This window comes from Piliocolobus tephrosceles, chromosome 6 (assembly GCF_002776525.5).
Source record: "Piliocolobus tephrosceles isolate RC106 chromosome 6, ASM277652v3, whole genome shotgun sequence".
Lineage (NCBI taxonomy): Eukaryota > Metazoa > Chordata > Mammalia > Primates > Cercopithecidae > Piliocolobus > Piliocolobus tephrosceles.
This window is the reverse complement of record NC_045439.1, coordinates 145,900,571-145,919,040: the sequence shown is the minus strand read 5'-3', so window position 1 is coordinate 145,919,040 and position 18,470 is coordinate 145,900,571. Positions and strand designations below refer to the sequence as shown.

The window sequence follows — 18,470 nt, the reverse complement described above, 5'->3', positions numbered from 1 at the left end:
AAAGGATTGAAAGAAATAATACCATAGGCAGTACCTGTCACACAGAAACACTCAACAAATGTTGACTTCTTATTGTCTCTACTTCAGACAATTTCACTTTCCATTTCATCCAGGGCAGAGCCATAGTGAACCTCTCATTCTGAAATAGCGCAGAAGAATCAAGTGGGTCAGGAGGAAGTGACCAAGGTAAGCATTTTAGGATCAGTAGAGGACATCTCCAGCTATCTCACTCTCCATCCTTGCCATGCAATTCACAGACTGTTCTAGCAAGTAGGGTGCCAAAGGAATGTGGGGTGTTTTTTTTGAGACAGGGTCTCGCTGTGTCATCCAGGCAAGTGAAGCGTCTCAATCTCGGCTCACTGCAGCCTCGATCTCCCAGGCTCAAGTGATTCTCCCATCTCAGCCTCCTGAGTAGCTGGGACTACAGGCACCTGCCACCGTCCAGCTAATTTTTTTTTGTTGTTGTTGTTTTGTCATGTTTCCCAGGCTGGTCTCAAACTCCTGAGTTCAAACGATCTGTCCACCTTGGCCTCCCAAAGTGATGGGATTACAGGTGTGAGCCACTGCACTGGCCGTGTTTTTTGTTTGTTTGAGACAGGATCTCACTCTGTCCCCCAGGTCGGAGTGTAGTGGCATGATCATGGCTCACTGCGCCTTGACCTCCTGGGTTCAACCGATCCTCCCACTTCAGCCTCCCAAGTGGCTGAGACCTGCAGGTATGCACCACCATGCCCAGCTAATTTTTTGTTTGTTTTTGAGACAGGATCTAGCTCTGTCACCCAGGCTGGAGTGCAATGGCACAATCTCAGCTCACCGCAGCCTCCGCCACCCAGGCTCAAGCACTCCTCTCACCTCAGCCTACTGAGTAGCTGGGACTACAGGTGCATCCCACAACACCCGGCTAATTGTTTTGCATTTTTGTAGAGACAGGGTCTCCCCATGTTACCCAGGCTGGTCTTGAACTCCTGGGCTCAAGCGATCCACCTGCCTTGGCCTCCCAAAGTGCTGGGATTATAGGTGTGAGCCATCGTTCCCGGCCAAGCCACGTTTCTAAAAGACAGAATGGGTAATGGTCTCACCCAAGCACACTATTAGCGGAATAAACATCCTATTGACAGAACAAACAGTTGCTTGAGCCAAGAGAGATTTTCTGTGTATGCATGGAGTGAAGGTGCTAAAATAAATAAATTAGTAAATAATCCAGCATCTATGAGGAACCATAACCTCCCACAGACCTCTGAAAGGCGTGTCCGCAGGTCTTCAGGTCTTGTGCAAAGAGGACCTAGGTCCCACCGACATTCTGGCCAAAGGAGGGGCAGATGAAGTAGAGGATCCCTGCATACAGTCCACTTCAGAAGAGGGAGAGACAGTCCCAGGCAGCTGTTCTGCAGGGCGTGCCAGCCAAACCCATGGCCAAGGGGGGAAGGCTTCTTGGCCCTTGGTCCACAAAAGGAGGGACTGTAGAGATTCACTCATATCCTGGCAAAAGGGTGCCTGGGATGGTGGGAAAAGCTGGCTTCCTGCCCATTTTCTAGGCTCCAAGGAGGTGGAGAGGTCCGGCTGACCCGGCACCTGTGGGGTGGCTGGTGTTCCAGTTATACAGAGTTCAGTCCTCATCTACCTGGAAGGAAAGAAGCTGGGGTTCCAATAGAGGACTGGTGGGTGATGCTCCCAATTCCAAGGAGAGAGAAAAGTACAATTTGTGGGGACAGGAAGCAACCAGTTGCCGGGCTGAGGAGAAGCTGTAGTGCGGAACATTTCAGTGGGGTGCCAGGGCTGCAAAGAGAGGAGATCCACAGGGTTGGGGTGAGCCTCAGATCTCATGGAAATGCTGTGTTGTGGTGGGACCTGGCTCTAAAAGAGAAGCCTCAGAAAACCAGCCATGTGGAGAAGTCAGGGTGCTCACAAGGGGCCTGGCTGGTGCTGTAGATTCTGTGGCCCACAGGGAGCCAAGGCAGTGAAGCCCTTTCAATGAAGGAGAGCAGCTGGGATTCCTTCTTCCCCAGGGCCCACTGCTAATAGAATGGAGAATGTCCAGGACCTTTCAGATCTCTTCTACCAGAGACAGAAGAGGAAGCGTTGAGGAAGGGAGTTGCTGGTAGAGGAGTGAAACTGAACAGACTGGGCTTAGTACCATGAGCCTTGCCCCAACACCTGCCACTGTGGGAAAGGGACAGCAATCCTCCAACAAGTCAAATGGCCAGTGCCGATGTGCAAAACCCCAAGCCCCACCAGGAGGAGGGGTCACTAGAGACAGACAGGCTAGCCATGTCTGGCAGGGCTGTGGCTCTGCCCTACAGGGGGTGCCATGAGACAGGGTGCTTCTGGGCCAGAGCCAACCTGTTGCTAAATCCAGATTCCTGTGATGCTAGTTACCATCATGAGGTCAGGCTGTAGACTCACTTGGATTCTTGGGCCCTGTGCCCTGGCCTCAGAGAAACTTTGGGGATGAAGGAAATAAGTTGAGCCCACTCTTGACCAGAGTGTTAAGGGGTACCATGCCCCAGAGGCCAGGGAAGGGTGCTAAAAAGTCACTTGTGGCAGATCTCCAAAGGGAAGGTGACTCTTGAGGACCTGGGGTCCTGCTGTCCCTTTCCACAGCAAGGGCCTCCCTTCTACCCCTACCTACATCAGAGGAGGTTGACCTCAATTAGTGATGCTCCTGGAAGGCAGGGGCACACAGAAGTAATGGTGACAGAAACCTGTGATCTCAGCTGCTTTACTTGGTCCTAGGGCTACTGCTGGTGTCAGTAGGTAGACAGGCATGAGCAGCACAGGAGAGGACCCTCGACCCCCACCAGGAATCTCAGGCAACCATCAGGTGATGGTCAGGTGGCTGTTACCCTGTCTCTCTAAAATAACAATTGTTGCAGCCCGCACCAGGGAAAGGCAGTCTCTCAATAGAGAAATACCTGAAACTGATCAGCAGCTTCCCGATAAGATCTCAGGAGTAGGGCAAGTGGGCTCAAGCGAGTACACTAGGAGGCAAAATGGCGGAGCTCAACTGGTATCTGAGCTTCCTCTAGGAATGCTCGAGTAGTGAGGGAAAAATGCCTCAAGTGAGCATGTGCACAATCCAGTAAGCACACTGCACACGCGATCCCTCCCACGAGCTGGCAGGCCTCAGGCATGCGGACGGCCCATCCTCAGGGAAGAGTCAGAGAGGAGGGATGCAAGGCTCCGGAAGCACGCCAACATAGAAAACCCCAAGTCAGAGGTCAAATGCGCACTTGAATCTCTCAAGTCACCCACTTGACCCTCTTCCAAGTGTACTTTACTTCCTCTTGTTCCTGCTCTAATACTTTGTAATACACTTTCACTCCTGCTCTAAAATTTGCCTCAGTCTCTCCTTCTGCCTTATGCCCGTCGGTGGAATTCTTTCTTCTGAGGAGGCAAGAACTGAGGTTGCTGCAGACCCCCACGGACTGGCTGCTGCTAACACTGGGACTATCCTGCCAGACCCCAACCTCCCTAGGTCCCACCCTGCTGATGAGGGCTGGGGCAGGGGGAGCTCCAGAAAGTGGCTCACTTAGAGATGCTTGAGGAGGATGAACCCACCAGCAGAGGTTACAACACCGCTCACAACTTACCCCCTAGTAACGCCTAACAGGCATTACCCGCAGAGAGGTTAAGGATAAGCAGCTAGATGGTTAGCGGCCCTGGGCAGACAGCAAGTCCTGCTTCCAGTGCTAATCAGTGTTGAAGGAATGAAGTAGATGGACTTGTCCCAGAGCACCCGGTAATGAGGGGTGGAGCTGGAAGGGAGCTCCAGCCCCGTTGAGTTACCCGTTGAGACCGGTGACCGGCCCTGCTCGACGCCATTCCCTTCCCTTGAGGATGTCTCTGGACCAGGATGGCCGGAGGCCTGTGGGGTTGCGAGGGGGGCTGGCTGCTGCGACGGCGGGGCCAGGGGAAAGGGCCTGCTCCCCAGGACACTGTGAGAATATTTGGGGGAAAGCCCGGCACTGGGTTCCCCCCAGGTTACCCGTTCAGCTTAGGGGCTCGGAGCCCGGAGGGAGCTCGGGCGTCTGGCCGCCCCCTGCCGCCTTAGTCTCATCGGCCCCGGACGGAGAAGGGGGGCCCCAGAGAGCCTCCCGGGGTCGACGGCCCCTCCCGCCCGTAGCCCCGACGGGCGCGCAGCGCCCTCTAGTGCCGGGAAGCAGCGCCCTCGCAGTCCCGCCCGCCTGCCCGCCCGCGGCTCCGCTTCCCGCGGCCGCGGCCAGGCGCGGGCTCCCAGGCCCGGGAGAGATTGGGGAGGCAGGAGGCGGAGCCGAGCGGGCGGGGGAGCCTCCGAGAAGCTCGCGGCCTTCGGCGGCTTCCCGGCCCGGGAAGTGAGCCGGGTCGGCTGCCGCAAACAGGAAGTCGGGCTGTAACAAAGAGCGCGGGGGGTGGGGAGCCGCGGGAGCTGCGGGGCGCGGCGGCGGCAGCAGGTGGAGGGCTGAGCCAGGCGGGCAGGCGCACCTGCCCCTTCCGCCGCCGCGCGGGACTCGGGGCGCCCTAGGCGCGAGGGACGGCGCAGCCGCCCAGAGAAGGCCACTGGAACCTCGCAGGCGCATCCCCGCCCGAGGAAGGGACAGTCACAGTTCCCCCAGTGAATCACTTCCACCCCTTTCCCGGAATGCAGCAGGCCACGTGGGGCGGAGGGCTGGGGCTGCTGATCCTGTGGACCCACGAGGAGAGGCTGGGAGAGCTGCGGCGAGGGGACCTACGGAGAGCTCTGTGGGTCCCAGTCAAGAGATGGAGCATCCACACCACCTTGGTTTAGTCTGGTGGCCTTTTCTAGCCTGGGATGGGGGAGGTGAGAGCCACTGTCCTTTTTTCCCTACCTCCTGACCAGGCTGACTCTGTCCGTGAGGCCGGAGAGGGGACCCTGGCTGAGCAAGCAGAATAAAGTCATTTCTCCCTCGACACAACCCCTCCCTGACTATCAGCCGGGGGCCCTGGAAAAGCAGCTGTCTTCAGGTCACCGTGGGGTCAAATTGATTCTCCAGGCAAGGCACTGACTCCAGGCTGTTAAGGAGCTACTAAACTCTGAATTCCCTGGTGAAATACCCATGCAAATTAAAGGTGGGCATTTGCTAACCTGTGGAAGGCACCTCACAGTGAGTCTAGAACTATTATCTGGTCTCCTTTCTGCCAAGCCCAGGAGATCTCCTCTATCCCAGGACACTCAAGTGATCAGGAAAGTCTTGGGTGCCTCACCTATCAGAAGGGGCTGGACTCTCAGGAAATCCTGGGGAGAAGGGGCTTCCTCCGCCAAGGCCTGTTTACACCCCAAGTGCCTGCCCAGCTTCTGGCATGTTGTTGAAGGTGGAGCCTGGCATGAGCTGCAGGTAGGAGCTGCGCAGACCAAGTTCCCCACGGGTCCCCACTTTCCCCAGAAAGCCAGCTTTTTTGGTGGGCTCTCCAGCTCCCCGTCTAGCCCATCAGAGCAGCTGTGAGCTTTGCCCAGGTCAACTCTTCTCCAGGGCTCTTCTCTGCGAGTCTGGCAGCCAGTGCAGCCCGTCACAGCCTGGTGTTGTGGACGTGCAGGCCTGCGGGTGTCCTACCTGTCCCCCACATGGGAGCCTCGTCATCTTGCCTTCGTGTCCCAGCCCAGTTTCCCCCTCCCGCACCCCCCTAGGGCCTGGGAGCTGCTTTCCTGTTTCATTTTGGGCAGGAAGAGTGAGGTCGTGTTGTTCTTCCCCCTGCTGCCGGCTCAGGCTGTGGGAACGGTTCCCTGAATGCTTTCCTGTTTGATACCCTGTGTGTACAGTGAAGGGAACAGGGACCGATGAGTGAGGCATGGAGCGTGTGCATGCTCCCGTGTCTCTAGCATAAGCACCCAGGTCTGGGGTGGGCATGGTGTGTCTGTGTCAAGGAGAGAAGAAAAAAGGGAGGGTAAGTAGCACTCCAAACCCTTGAACTCCATTAGGAGCAGGGCATCTGGTGGGTCTATTTTGCTTTACTGTGGACAGGCTGAGAGCTGGGAGCATCTGCTCAGCTTTTTGTCAGTGGCTCATTTTTTCATAATTTGCTCTCCATGGAGCATATTTTCGGCTATAGAGAGGGCTGTGGCACCCTAGGGACTATCCTGTGCCTTAGAGGAAGCTAGGCATGAAACTCCTAGTGAGACTGGAAACTCCCTCATGAGTGCCTCAGCAAGAGAAACCTGGACTCAGGGAAGGCTACCTCCTTTCTCCCTGTCTTTGCAGTCTTCAATAAATTCTAGCAGCCCTGGGCAGACAAGGTTCTCAGACTGTCAGCGCTCTTGTCTGCTACAAAGAGGAAAAACAAGGCAAACCTCCCTCCTGCCCTGTCTCCCAAGACCTGTGCCCTGCTGGGGCTAAGAAAAGAGCGAGGCACCCTGCAACAGCAGGAGGAAGGACCCAGATGTCACCAGGGTGCAGAGGCCCCATCCCATCCTCCGACGAGAATGCTTTTTTTTTTTTTTTTTTTGAGATGGAGTCTCGCTCTGTCTCCCAGGCTGGAGTGCAGTGGCCGGATCTCAGCTCACTGCAAGCTCCGCCTCCCGGGTTCACGCCATTCTCCTGCCTCAGCCTCCTGAGTAGCTGGGAATACAGGTACCCACCACCACACCTGACTAATTTTTTGTATTTTTAGCAGAGACGGGGTTTCACTGTGTTAGCCAGGATGGTCTCGATCTCTTGACCTCGTGATCCGCCCGCCTCGGCCTCCCAAAGTGCTGGGATTACAGGCGTGAGCCACCGCGCCCGGCCAAGAGAATCCTTTTGAGTATGAGAAAAACGGGCAGAACTAGGGAGCCCCATAAGCTTTTTCAAGCTTGAAGAGAGGAAGGAATAACTGATTCAGGTCAGGAGGAACATGCCTCAAGGAATAGTGAGGGCATAAAGAGGGAAGGGGGTGCTGTGCCAACTCAAAGTCAGCTGGCAGGGAAGGCTGGCTGAGGCTGGGGACTAGATGGGTGAGGCTCAGGTCCTCAAGGAATGGAAGAAGACAAGGGCCTGGGGTACGACATGCCAAATCCAAGTGTCTGCAGAGGTCCCAGGGGTTCTGGCGGGGCACAAGGTAGCAGTAGAGGAAGGGAGCTGAGTTTTTTGGGTGAGAGGGCAGGGGTGCCATCACAAAGACAGGATCCAATAAGTAATAAACTCCTGTACACATCTGTTTCATATTATAAATACACATTATATACAAAATAATGTTATAAAATGTAGAAAGGTCAGTGCTTCTGATTCTTAAATTATTGAAATACTAGACTCCAAAATAAACTACAAAAAAAAAAAAAACAAAATAAAAACTCATATTATTGATTTCTGAAGACCAGCTTTGAGGGTGGTCTGGGGCAGTAGTGGACCAGAGCCCAGGCTCGAGGTCATGGAGATGGGCTTGAGGGAGGAAAGGGCCCAGGCGGTTGCAGCACCTGATTTCCCCCTCAATGGAGTTTCCAACATACTGCCCTGAGTGCCCCAGTTAGGCCTGGCACCCTTGGCTGGTGGGAGGGGCAGGCCCTCTGCCTGTCTGCTTAGAGGAGCCCAGGGCCAGAGGGTGATAGAAGCCGGGTAGATCGACATTCTTGCCCAAAGGACCTAGACCAGAGAGCCAGGCCCGCATATGGTAGTTGGAGGCGTGGGGCAAAAAGTACTCCCCTCCCTCAAGCACTCACCTCACCTGCAGGGCAAACCCTGCCAAGAGACGCACCCAGTGGTTTTCCAGCCCACAGGAGGCCCTGCCCTCACTGGCCCCCTCTCTCCTTTCTGATTTGGGCCCAACTGTCGCCATGGAGCCTGGGCCAAAGGCACTTTTGGAAACACGGATGCCAGTGGAAGCCACAGCAGCTCCAGGACCCATGGACCTACTGCCACTCTCTCTGGAAAACAGGCCGGAGCCCCAGAGGGAGCCCCCTGAAGGCCACTGCTGGCAGGGCAGGTCCCAGTGGCATCTCTCCTCTCCTCTGTTCCCCTGGCTGGTACAGCTGCCAATCTGATGCCAGACAGACACCCAAAGGTGTAGAAGGGTATTGCATCTCTTGGCAAGTTCACAGTCTGTCCGGTTCCTGCCATTCCCTCCTCCTCCTGAGAGCAGCACGTTGCATATGAAAAACGTCCCATCCAGGATGCAATGTAAACAATGCAGAAGGAAGGTCCAGCCGCGGGGCTGAGCAGGGATATCCAGGTAGGCTCCTGCCTTATACCTGGGAGCAAGCAGAAGGCAGGGAAACAGGTTACCCTGGGCATGCGCACTCCCTCTCAGCCCTCCCTGGGCCTCCCTGGGAGAAGCCGATGGGGCAGGCAGGGGCCAAGTGCAGGTGGGGCAGTTCTCCCCAGTCTTCAGCCCAACACGCACACGGGCTTGGGAGCTTGTGCTCATGAGGTCAATAGAGGAAGCCAATGGGAAGGGGCAGGAGGAGCACAAGGAGTGAGGGGCTCCCTCACCCATCAGAGGCTGGCAAGCAGTGCCATATGTCTGCCCAGCCCAGCACCAATACAGCAGGAAAGGACCAGACCAGGCTTGCCACCATGGTTTCTGTTTCATGCCCTTTGTGGCAATGAGGCCAGTAGGGACCCAAGGTAGCGAGACCAGCAGGGACCAAATGGATCAGGGATCCACTGAACTTGGCCTGCCAAGGCAGGGTTCTGACCTACCCTTCAGGAAGGGCCCATGGGTCAAGAGGGACCAGGCCACTTTCCCAGCCACAAAAGCCAGGAGGGAAGGCGAGCCCAGCACTCACCTCCGTGGCAATGACACATTCGTTCCTCTCCTCTGATATCAAACACACAGACTGGTACATGGAGTCCCTGGGGGAGCATACCGCTGATATCCGACACTCTGGCTTTTCACTGAGGGAACATAAGACAGGTGTGTGAGGGCAGGACGGGGAGAGGCTCATGGGGAGGGAGGACCCTGAAGAGCCAAAGGGCACCTGCAGGCTGGTTCTTAGGGAAGACACAGGGGCTGGAAGTGCCCAATGCTGGGCTGCTGCGGGGGGGGCGGGGCAGGGACACTTAGGAACAAGCCCCTAAGAGAGCCACAGGCCTCCCAACCTCACCAGAAGGGTCTGAGCCCTGGAAAAAGCCAATGTTGCCACTAGAGGCAAGCCACACTATGGAAAGATGGAAGTCACAAGAGACACAATAGGGACACTTGACATGTGTGAATGAACAAATGAATGAATGGGAGGGAAGGACAAAGGACCCCTGGCAGAAATCCTACTGGAGGATCTTCCTGTCAGTAACAAAACCCCAGCCGCTTAACTGCTTCCCGCCTGGCCTAGGAGGGGCCCAGGCAGAACCATGTCAGGCCGGTGGCCAGGCCCTGGGCTTCCGGGTGCCACTCACCTGTGTAACCGCAGTGGCGCCTTCTCCCCTAAGCTCTTGTCACTGTGGGGAAACTTTCCTGGCATGGTCCCCCGCCCCAGGGGTCCTGGGGCCAAATTATAGTCCAATGTGTGGTTTTGCTGTTTGCCACAGTTGGACTTGTCCAGGCCACAGTCCACTTCCAGCTCCTTCTTCTGGTTTGTGTTTTTAAGCTGGGCGGCAGGAATCAGGTTGTCCTTCTGGAAGTCCGACAAGTTGTTCATGGCCTCCCTGCTGCCGTCGTCTGGCCGTCGAAGCCGCAGCTGCCGCACAGCCACTGCCACCATGCCCAGCAGCACCAGCAGCACCGCCAGCCCCACGCCCAGGGAGACGGCCACCCAGGGGAAGCTGGGCGGCAAGCCCACGGGGAACTCGCAGCGGCTGCCCACAAAGCCATAAGGGCAGTTGCACACAAAAGTGTCTGTGGAGAGGTCAGTATAGCAGGTGGCCCTGTTGAAGCAGGGACTCGAGGCACAGGCATCGATGGATGTCCGCACCTCACAGCGCCGGCCAGAGAAGCCGGCAGGGCAGGTGCACATAAGCCCATTCTCCAGGTCATGGCAAGTGCCACCATGGGCACAAGGGTTACGGGCACAGTCACTGACGTGGCGTTCACAGTAGGTGCCCGTGAATCCAGGACGGCAGCGGCACATGCGGCTTGGACCTCGGTTTAAGCACTGTCCCCCTGTGAGGATGCAAGAGACACAAGTCAGTGATAGCCTGGGAGCCCCCTGGGGCATGGGGTGGGAGCCCCATTCCAGGAACATGCTTGGGCCCTTCTACCTCCACGTGCAGAGCCCACTACAAAGAGAACTGCACAGAGTCAGGAGACCTGGAGTTTAGCATGACCCTGATTCTCTAGGCCTCGGTGGGCTCATGTATTAAAATGACTAGCATCTTACAGAACTTTAACGTAGACTCAGACAGACAGGCTTGAGTTTGGACCTCAGCTGTCTCTCTGGCCTGAGATCTGGCGCTTGCTGCTTAACCGTGTCCCTGAGCCTCAGTTTCCCCATTTGTTAGACTGGAGTAGAATGCTAGCCCCTTCATAGGATAGCTAGGAAGGTGCATGAAGTCAAGAGCCCATGCTTGGTATATAGTTAATGCTCAGATAAGTACAATCGTGATTGTTTTACTTCATCTTCACAACCACATGAAGGACAGAGGACAGGTGTTATAGTTTCCATTCAGTGATGAAGAACCGGCAATGCCAGAGGCTTCAGGGAGAGAGCAGACTCCCTCTCAGCCTTTCCCACCCCTCTCCAGCTCCTAAGCGCTGCCTGCCTGCCTGCCTCACAGAGAGTCACCTGGGAGCCAGATAGACAAGGATTACCAACAGGCTTTGTGCCTCAGAAGGTGCGAACATTCAAGATGCCTCATGCTACCTCATGCTCTACCTGGGCACGGGGCAAGATGAGGCCTCCAGGAGCAGGGCTCTGACTGAATCGAATCACTGCCTCCTTTGAGGAGAAACACGGAGCCTCCAACATCCCTCTCTCCAGCTCAGGACTTCCTGGGGAGGGTCAGAGGCCACCCCAGCCAGGACAGCATTCTGACATGGGAATAGGAACGGAAGCTGTGCAGGGTGCACACCACCCCTGCTCCTAAGGCCTGCGTGCTACTAACCAGCTCCGCTTCCACAGGCCTCCCAGCTGATCAAGCAAGAAGCTCTTCGCCCTCCGGAGCAAATGGGGGGCCAGAGTGGCAGACAGTGCCTCGCTCCTCTCCTGACCCTCCCTCACCAGAAGTCTCTCTCAGCCCCAGTACCAGTCCACCACGTTAGAAGGGCAGCAGGACATACCGTTGGCACACGGGTTGCTGGTGCATCTGTCCACTTTCTTCTCGCAGTTGGAGCCGGTGAAGTTGGGAGGGCATTCACAAGCATAGCTCGCCCCCTGGTTGCGCTCCCGGCAGGAGCCCCCATTGAAGCAGGGGGAGTCGGCGCAGCTCAAGGTGCTATGTTCACAATGCAGGCCATAGTAGCCTGGGGGACACAGGCAGTGGTAGCCATCCTCCTGGTCCTGGAGAGATACCATAAAGGAGCCAAAGTCAGACCCTGGGGGGCAGGGATGCACGACTGAAGGCTGGGCTCCACCTGCCCACAATGCCTGTCCATGGCTATACATCCACTGGCTGCCTAGGTTAAGGATGCCCAGGCACCACCTGACACCTCTGTCTTCCTGAGCTGGTCTGGGCCTCACCTTACAGCTGCCTCCATTGCGACAGGGGTTGCTGTCACACTCGCTGAGCTCCAGCTCACAGTCCACACCAGTGTAGCCTGGGCGACAGGTGCAGGTGTAGCTTCGCTGCCCACTGTTGGAGCACGTTGCCCCATTCTTGCACGGGGAGTGGTGGGTGCAGTAGTTGAGATCTGCAGAAACAGGAACCAAGCAGGTGAGCAGGGCCAGGGAAGGCACCTCTAGGCTCCTTACAGCCCATGTTTGGCTCAAAGACGCCTCAACTCAAAGTCTCCCAGGCCCAAACATCCTTCCTCCACTACCGATAAAATCTTTTTTTTTTTTTTTTTTTAAACAGAGTCTCGCTCTGTCGCCCAGGCTGGAGTGTAGTGATGTGATATAGGCTCACTACAACCTTCGCCTTCCGGGTTCAAGCGATTCTCATGCCTCAACCTCCCAAGTAGCTGGGATTACAGGCATGCGCCACTGTGCCCGATTAATATTTGTATTTTTACGGGGTTTCATCAGGATGGCCAGGCTGGTCTCGAACTCCTGACTTCAAGTGATCCACCCGCCTCGACCTCCCAAAGTGCTGGGATTACAGGCCATCGCACCCGGTCTAAAATCATGTTTCTTAAAGCGCCTTGAATCATATATGACCAGTGCAGTCAACCAAAAGTGAAACAACACAACTGGAACTGGAAGACGTCTATCCTGCCAGGGAAACTCACAAACTGCCAACCCAAGTAGGAGGAAGATAAGGAAGAAGAGCGGAGGGCAAGGCCACATGTTGGGGAGGAAGTCAGAAAAGGCGTCATGGAGGAGGGGCAGCTGAGATAAGCCTGGAAGTAGGGATAAAATTTCAACAGGTAGAAATGGTAGAGGAGTGATGTGAGCCACCACAGGCAGTGATCGGGCACTTTTTAAATGAAGAGGTGTTACAAGGGCATTTTGAAATATAAGTATTTGGTTTTTTATTTGGGAAGGACAGGGAGGGAGAACCAGACAGAGTAAATATAGGGCCTGCAAGTGCTGTGTTTGCATACAATGAGTATATGACTGGGTCACCTGGGAGCAAATACGGTGGAGAGGGAAGGGAATGAGCAGGAACCAGATGCATGAGTGTTGGGGCAGGGATGGTAGTAAAGGGACAGACACACACACACAGAACACAGGGACTGAATCTCAAGACCCTTGTTGACAGTAAGTCAGGGCCTAGGCAATTTATTTCCATCCTGGCAAGCCCTCCGCCCACCCTACCCAGGGCTGCGCTGGTGTCTCTGGGCCGCAGGTGCACCCATTTGATCCTGAAAATGGGAGGCACAGGCTGCAGCTGGCTAGCGGGATGCAAGAAAAAAGGCTTCCTCCTCCCCTAAGGTTGAGACTGAAAGGCCCCTGTATAGCCAGAGAGTGACTACCCCTAAACACCAAGTAGAGACTGCATGGGTTCAGGCAGGTGGTAACTAGGTAAGAGCAGGGGAGGCCGTTTGTGCCCACACCAAAAAGTCGGTTAGATGCCACTCCGCCCAGAGGCCCAGCTCACCCACAGCCTCAGGTGGCCGGTGGGCACACCCCACCAGACAGCTGTTTAGGGGAGAGCTGCTCAAACAGCCCTGGAAGGTAAGCAAACACTCAGGGGGTTAATAGGTAACTACGGGGTAGAAAGAGGAACTGAAACTGGCATCCCTCTCTCTTTGGCCTTGCTAGGATTTATGAGTGCAACCTCCAGGCTGCCGACCTTGTCATCCTCCTGGGTTCTTCAGTCACCCTGGCTCCACCACCCCCTGCCTCCCCACCTGGAGAAGGACCCACTGCCTCATTCTAGGCAAGTTGTAAAGATCCTTAAAAGACCCTAGATCCTTGGAAGATCATGGGAAAGCCAAGTCTGCAGTCACCAAGTATGAAGGATCCAGGCAACAAATCGGATTTGCACCCCCCAGCTCCATCTCTCCCACCCAGTCTGCATCCTCTCTTCACCCTGACTCACCTTGGTCACAAAACAGGCCTCCCCAGCCCTCATCACAAGTACATTGCCAGGGAGTGCTGCAGGTGCCGTGGCGACAGCCATTGTGCGGGATGCATTCGTTACACAGCCGGCCCTGCCAGCCTGGGCGGCAGCTGGGGAACAAGAGAGAGGCAGAGTGAGGTGAGAGGCCTTGGCCAAGGGAGGGCTCCCACTCACCACGTCCTGTCCCCTACTCACAGGCACTCTGCTGGCTTGCTGCAGTAGCCATTCTGTTCATGACAGCCCGAAAGACAGATAGCTAAGGGAAGAACACAGAGCTGGGTGAGGCTGGGATGCCAAGGACTCTTAAGCTCCATTCTCCCCTGCTGGCCCTGGGGGTCCCCTAGCTCTCCTGGGCCCACTTCCTATTCCTGGCCTCCCAGAGGAGCCCTGGGTATCTTAAAGTGAAATGATGGCACAGGGAAGGAGAAGTCAAGTTGGATGGAATGTCATCATGGGCTTCTTGTGGGCTTTGGCATGATGGGAGGAGCACTGGGAAGAGAGAGGAGGTCTGAGGCCCAGCCCACCCTCAGCATCCCTAGCTGTCCCTGGTGTCCCTAGGTGTCCCTGAGGCCCAGCTAGTAGGAGGCCCAGACCCACTCTTCAAGGGAGACAAGCCGTGACCAAGAAGCTTCACTGTGTTTGCTCAGGGGACCCTCCCCTTCCACACAGGTGGGAGCTTGGCTGCTTACGCTGTTGGCAGTACTCCCCAGTCCAACCGGGCAGGCAGGACAAGTTGCCATCTGGCTGGCACACATAGTGGCCGAAGTGGTCATTGCGCTTCTTGCACAGGCGGGAGCAGTTGTCTCCATAGTAGTTGTCACTGCAGATGACCCGGTAAGAGTAGCGCAGCCTTGTGAGGGTGCTGGTTTGCTCATCCAATAACCAGTTCTGACCCACAGCTAGGGAGCCCTGGATGGCGATCTTGCTGATGAGTGCATCTGGTGGCAAGGCCTCTGAGGGGGCAGAGGGTCGGGTCAGGGAAGGGTCGCTAGTCTCCAGGGGTGCCAGTGATGGCTGGCCAATGTCCTTCTTGGCTGTGATGATGGTGATCAGCCAACAAATCAGCCCAGTTATCCAGATGACCCCCACCTGCCAGCAAGAACAGGCCAGAGAGACCCAAAGCCCCGCTCCGTAGCTGCCCTATGTGTGTGCATGTGCAGGGGGCCTGATAGTATTCAAAAAGGGGACAATAGAAGGATGTTAAGATATCCCAGGGTCTTGGAGGCAGATAGGGAGGGGAAAGAGGAAAAGAGGTCAAAATGGAAAAAAGAAAAAAAGAAAGAAAAGCTCCCCAGGCTAGGGAGGACCCTGGGAGCAGGGGGTCCTTTGGTGCCCATTCGGGGGTTCTGCCTCCAGAGGTGGGTAATGGTTTTCTTTTTTCCTTTTCAAAGTGAGAATTGTTGTGCTGCTGAAATATCCTTTTCCTCTGTGTCAGAACAACATCCCAAAGCCATTATTCCCTTTCCAAAGGAGCGGAATTCGCGAAAGGTGTAAAATACAGGAAGGGGCCCGTCAGCGGCGCTGGCAGCTTCAGCCTTTCTCACCGCCGTACTCCCCGCGTTCCCACGCCAAAAATAACCCGCAGGAAACGCAATTGTGCTCTGAGTCCAGGCAGCGAGCGGAATCCGAGCGTCCAGCGCGGGGCGCAGCTCCAGGCCCAGCTAAGTAAGCGTCCTGCCTCCCACCCCCAAGCCCGCACTTCCCCCGCCTAGAACAGATTAACTCTTTCGGCGCTGCGCCGTGTCGCCCCCGTGTGGTGGCGGAGCGAGCTACTCACCTGGCCGCAGGTCGTCTCCGGGTGCGTGCCAAGCTTCGATGATGAGTGAGAAGGTACCCTGGGAAAGGGGGTGGGGGAACGGAGAGATGGCGAGGTGAGCAAGCCGGGAGAGGTGGGGGTGCCTTGCGGCAGCCTGTCTAATTAATCTAATTGCAGGATTCAGTTACTGCGCCCGGGTCAACATAACTGGGCTGCGCACAGTGTAGCGCTTGAGCAGGGAAGGCGAGAGGAGAACCCCCGGTAGAGAGAGGGTTGAGGGACGGGAGAGTGTGTAAGCGAGAGCCACTGAAGGAGCGGGTGGTAGGGTATCGTACCAGAGTGTTAGGTAATGAAAGTCGTGTCCCAAGAGCTGGGGACGGGAGGACATAAACTGGGAAGAGGCAGACTGGTGACAGCCTTCTCTGGGATCAGGTCCCAAGAGAGAGTCGGAAAGAAAGAGCCAGGAGAGAATGCATCCTGGGCTTTTTGGGGGTGGGGGGGGTGTGTGCAAGGAAATCTGGGGAGGGGGCTTTGGTCCCAGGGCGCCTCCTCTCTCGGCTTCTGCGACCTCCCAATGCGCCCAGGCTGTGCTCACCGGCCAGGTGAAATTGAAGGGCAGTTGGAGAGGGTTGCGTCCCCCGCCGCTACTGTCGTCCCGGACAGCGAAGGAGTTGGTGCCCAATACCGGCGTGGAGACGCTCCCAAAGGTGCAGGGTCCGGGCGAGACGACCGCCTGGAAGTGCTTAAGGCAGACGCGGAAGAAAGTCCGGCAGCCGGGCTCGCAAGGCCGCCCACTGGCCAGTACGCCGCGCTCGTTGACGAACTCCTGCAGCTGCAGCTGGAAGACGCCGGAGCCGGCCGCGCGCTATTGCACAGGGACCGAGGGAAGGAAGGAGGGGACTGGTCAGCTCAGCTGGTGCCCGGGGCTCAGGCCCAGAGCGCGGCAGAGGGGACGGAGAGGGCGCGGGACGTGTTACCTGCTGCCAAAGTGCCACCAGCAGCAGTAGCGCCCAGCCAGAGGCGCTCCAGGACGCTGCCGCCATCCCCTGGGGCGTCGCTCTCTCCACCCGTGGGCCCTGAATCTGGCTGTGTTCGCGACGCCGCTTTCCCGCGCGTCCGCCAGCCGGCGGGGTCCCTGAAAAGAGGCGCTCCTCTCGGTAGGCTGCTCCCCTTTGGCCTTCTCGCTAGCTCCGCTGCAGCTGCCGCGGTAGGTAATCCAGGTGACTGCGACTGGGCGGCGACCGCGCAGAGGACGTGTCTTCCGTCTAATCCTGGGGTTGCAAGCGGGCTAGAGCCGGGGTACGCTGCACCAAGGCGGCTGGGGCTGCGGCTCTTGGCCTCGTGTTCCCGGCCTGCGCGCAGCGCCGCTACTGAAACCTGCGCGCTGGGAGCCTTCCTTATATATATTGGCTCCTCTCCTCGCCGCCTGTCACTCAGACTCATGGTCATTCTCCCCTCCCCTCCCCTCCCGGCCTCTAGCAGCTACAGTCTCAGCGCCGCCCGGAGGGGGCCTCCGCCCCCGCCGCTCCCCCCTCCCCGTCAGCCAGTCGGGCGCAGGTTCCCGCCCCTCCGTGCAGCTCGCAACCTCTAGGTTCTCTAGCTCTGCGCGTGCCGAGGTGACCAGTCCTCCGTGATGGCGGGGTTAAGGCCTGAGACCCTTGCCTCCGGAGGATAGAGGGGTTGGCCGGTAATGGGGCAGGAGGTGAGCGGGTGGTTCGGGGATGGTCTTGGGGGCGGAGACACTAGGTAGTCGCTGTAGGCTGTGCGTTCGCCGCAGGCACTAGTTACCTAGTGTTCTAAAGCAGGTAAAAAGAACTTAAACCTGGAATGCGAAAACCAGCGCTAGAGAAATCCGATCTCGTTTTCCTTCCTGGACCTTCTCGGGAGCCCTTGTCTCATCGGCCCCCAACCTATGAGTGCCCACCCCACCACGCGTCCCCGGCGCAGCAGGGAAGCCAGCAGAAGCGTTAACCTCTCCGTGGCCACTCTGAGCAAGGCTAGGGGCTAAGGGTCTAAGGCTCCGGGCCCTTTCTGTGCACCTGTTGGGCGTCTCCCTCTCTAGCTGCGGGGGCGTGCCCAGCGCGTGCCTTCTCCCTTCTGCCCCCTGCCAGGGCTTCGCGCGTGCCAGAGACCCAGACGCGTGGTCCCTGAGGTGGGGGAGGGCGGGGCGTGGCCCCGGAGGTAGGAGGGGGGCGCGTCCTCAGCTGTATGGTAATGAGGTTCTGGCCCCGCCTCTAGCGCGTCCCCTCACCTGGGTCCGGCTTCAGTTCCTGCGCCCACTGCCTCCCCCCACCCCAGCAGCCCCAACCCCCGGCCGCGCCCTGTCGCTCCGCTGGGGCAAGAAGGAACTCTCCTGACGCCAGAGTTGGCTCAGGCCACTGGAGAATCAAGGTGAGGGACTAAGGCTGGGTCGGCCCGGGTCCTCGCCTCCAAAGGCGGGATGTGGGTTGGAACTGGAGGTGTGCGGAGTTGTTTGAGTTTCAGGTGGCTTCACAAGTCTCGCCCGCGAGGGTCCCCCGGGTGGCCCCACTCCTCCAAGCGGCAGCAGCGCAGCTGCTTTCTCGGAACCCGGCGTGATCCCCGGAGGCCGCAGACCGGGGAGGGCCGGCTTCTCCCAGTCTCGGGGGTGCAGGGGAGCTCTCTCTTTGCGACGCTGAGGACGGCGGGGGCCCTGTGTCTTCAGCTGTCAGCCCGCCCTCGAGGTGATGGCTGTAGTCGGGCGATAAGATCAGCGCGGGGGGGAGCCGGGACGCGGCGCGAACCGGGGGGAGGCGGTAAGGGTGGGGGAGCGGCGAGGAGCCCAACAGCTGCCAATGCCGAGCATGGTCTGATTTTTTTTTTGACTTGGGTGGTGGTGGTGGAGGACTCGGGGGCGGGTGTTGAGGGGGAAGGATGAGAAACAAGAGGTTGGGAGCGTGGGTTGGGGGAGGGGCGAGGTGAGGAGACGGGCTCCGGGGTCCCCCACGCACGGCCACCCCTCCCAGTCACCATCTGGCGCGAGCGGGTTGGCGTGGGGAACCGAGGTGGGGCGGGGCGGCAGATGGGCCCAGGCTGCGCTCGGGAGTTAATGTAGGTTATGGGCAGGCGGAGTCCCAGACCCGAGGGAGGGGGAGTCCGGGGCGTGCCTCCCGGCGATCCTGGCAAGTGGGCTCCCAGATCTTCTCTCCGTCTATACCCTCTGGATCCCTGGACTTGCCTCTCTAAGATGCCAG

General features: G+C 57.6%; 1 protein-coding gene across 1 annotated transcript; it reads right to left on the bottom strand.

Annotated features, from left to right (window-relative positions):
• Positions 1 to 7,113: 7,113 nt before the first annotated feature.
• Positions 7,114 to 16,632, bottom strand: DLL4 (delta like canonical Notch ligand 4). Its single transcript, XM_023198387.2, has 11 exons — positions 16,236 to 16,632; positions 15,854 to 16,123; positions 15,280 to 15,337; positions 14,192 to 14,455; positions 13,698 to 13,758; positions 13,482 to 13,612; positions 11,519 to 11,688; positions 11,119 to 11,338; positions 9,300 to 10,002; positions 8,693 to 8,801; positions 7,114 to 8,155 (listed from the first exon to the last, which is right to left on the bottom strand). Exons 1-11 carry the CDS (start codon positions 16,299 to 16,301, stop codon positions 8,150 to 8,152), a joined length of 2,058 nt encoding a protein of 685 aa, XP_023054155.1. The 5' UTR covers positions 16,302 to 16,632; the 3' UTR covers positions 7,114 to 8,149.
• Between the last annotated feature and the right edge of the window lie 1,838 nt (positions 16,633 to 18,470).

What these genes read in the sequence shown, in the direction of transcription:
- DLL4 (XM_023198387.2), bottom strand. Translation starts at nt 16,301, where the DNA reads ATGGCGGCAGCGTCCTGGAGCGCCTCTGGCTGGGCGCTACTGCTGCTG. An exon ending in CGGAGACGACCTGCGGCCAG is followed by an intron (nt 14,456 to 15,279) that starts GTGAGTAGCTCG and finishes CTGCCCCCTCAG; the next exon opens with AGGCCTTGCCACCAGATGCA. An exon ending in TGGGGAGTACTGCCAACAGC is followed by an intron (nt 13,759 to 14,191) that starts GTAAGCAGCCAA and finishes TTCTTCCCTTAG; the next exon opens with CTATCTGTCTTTCGGGCTGT.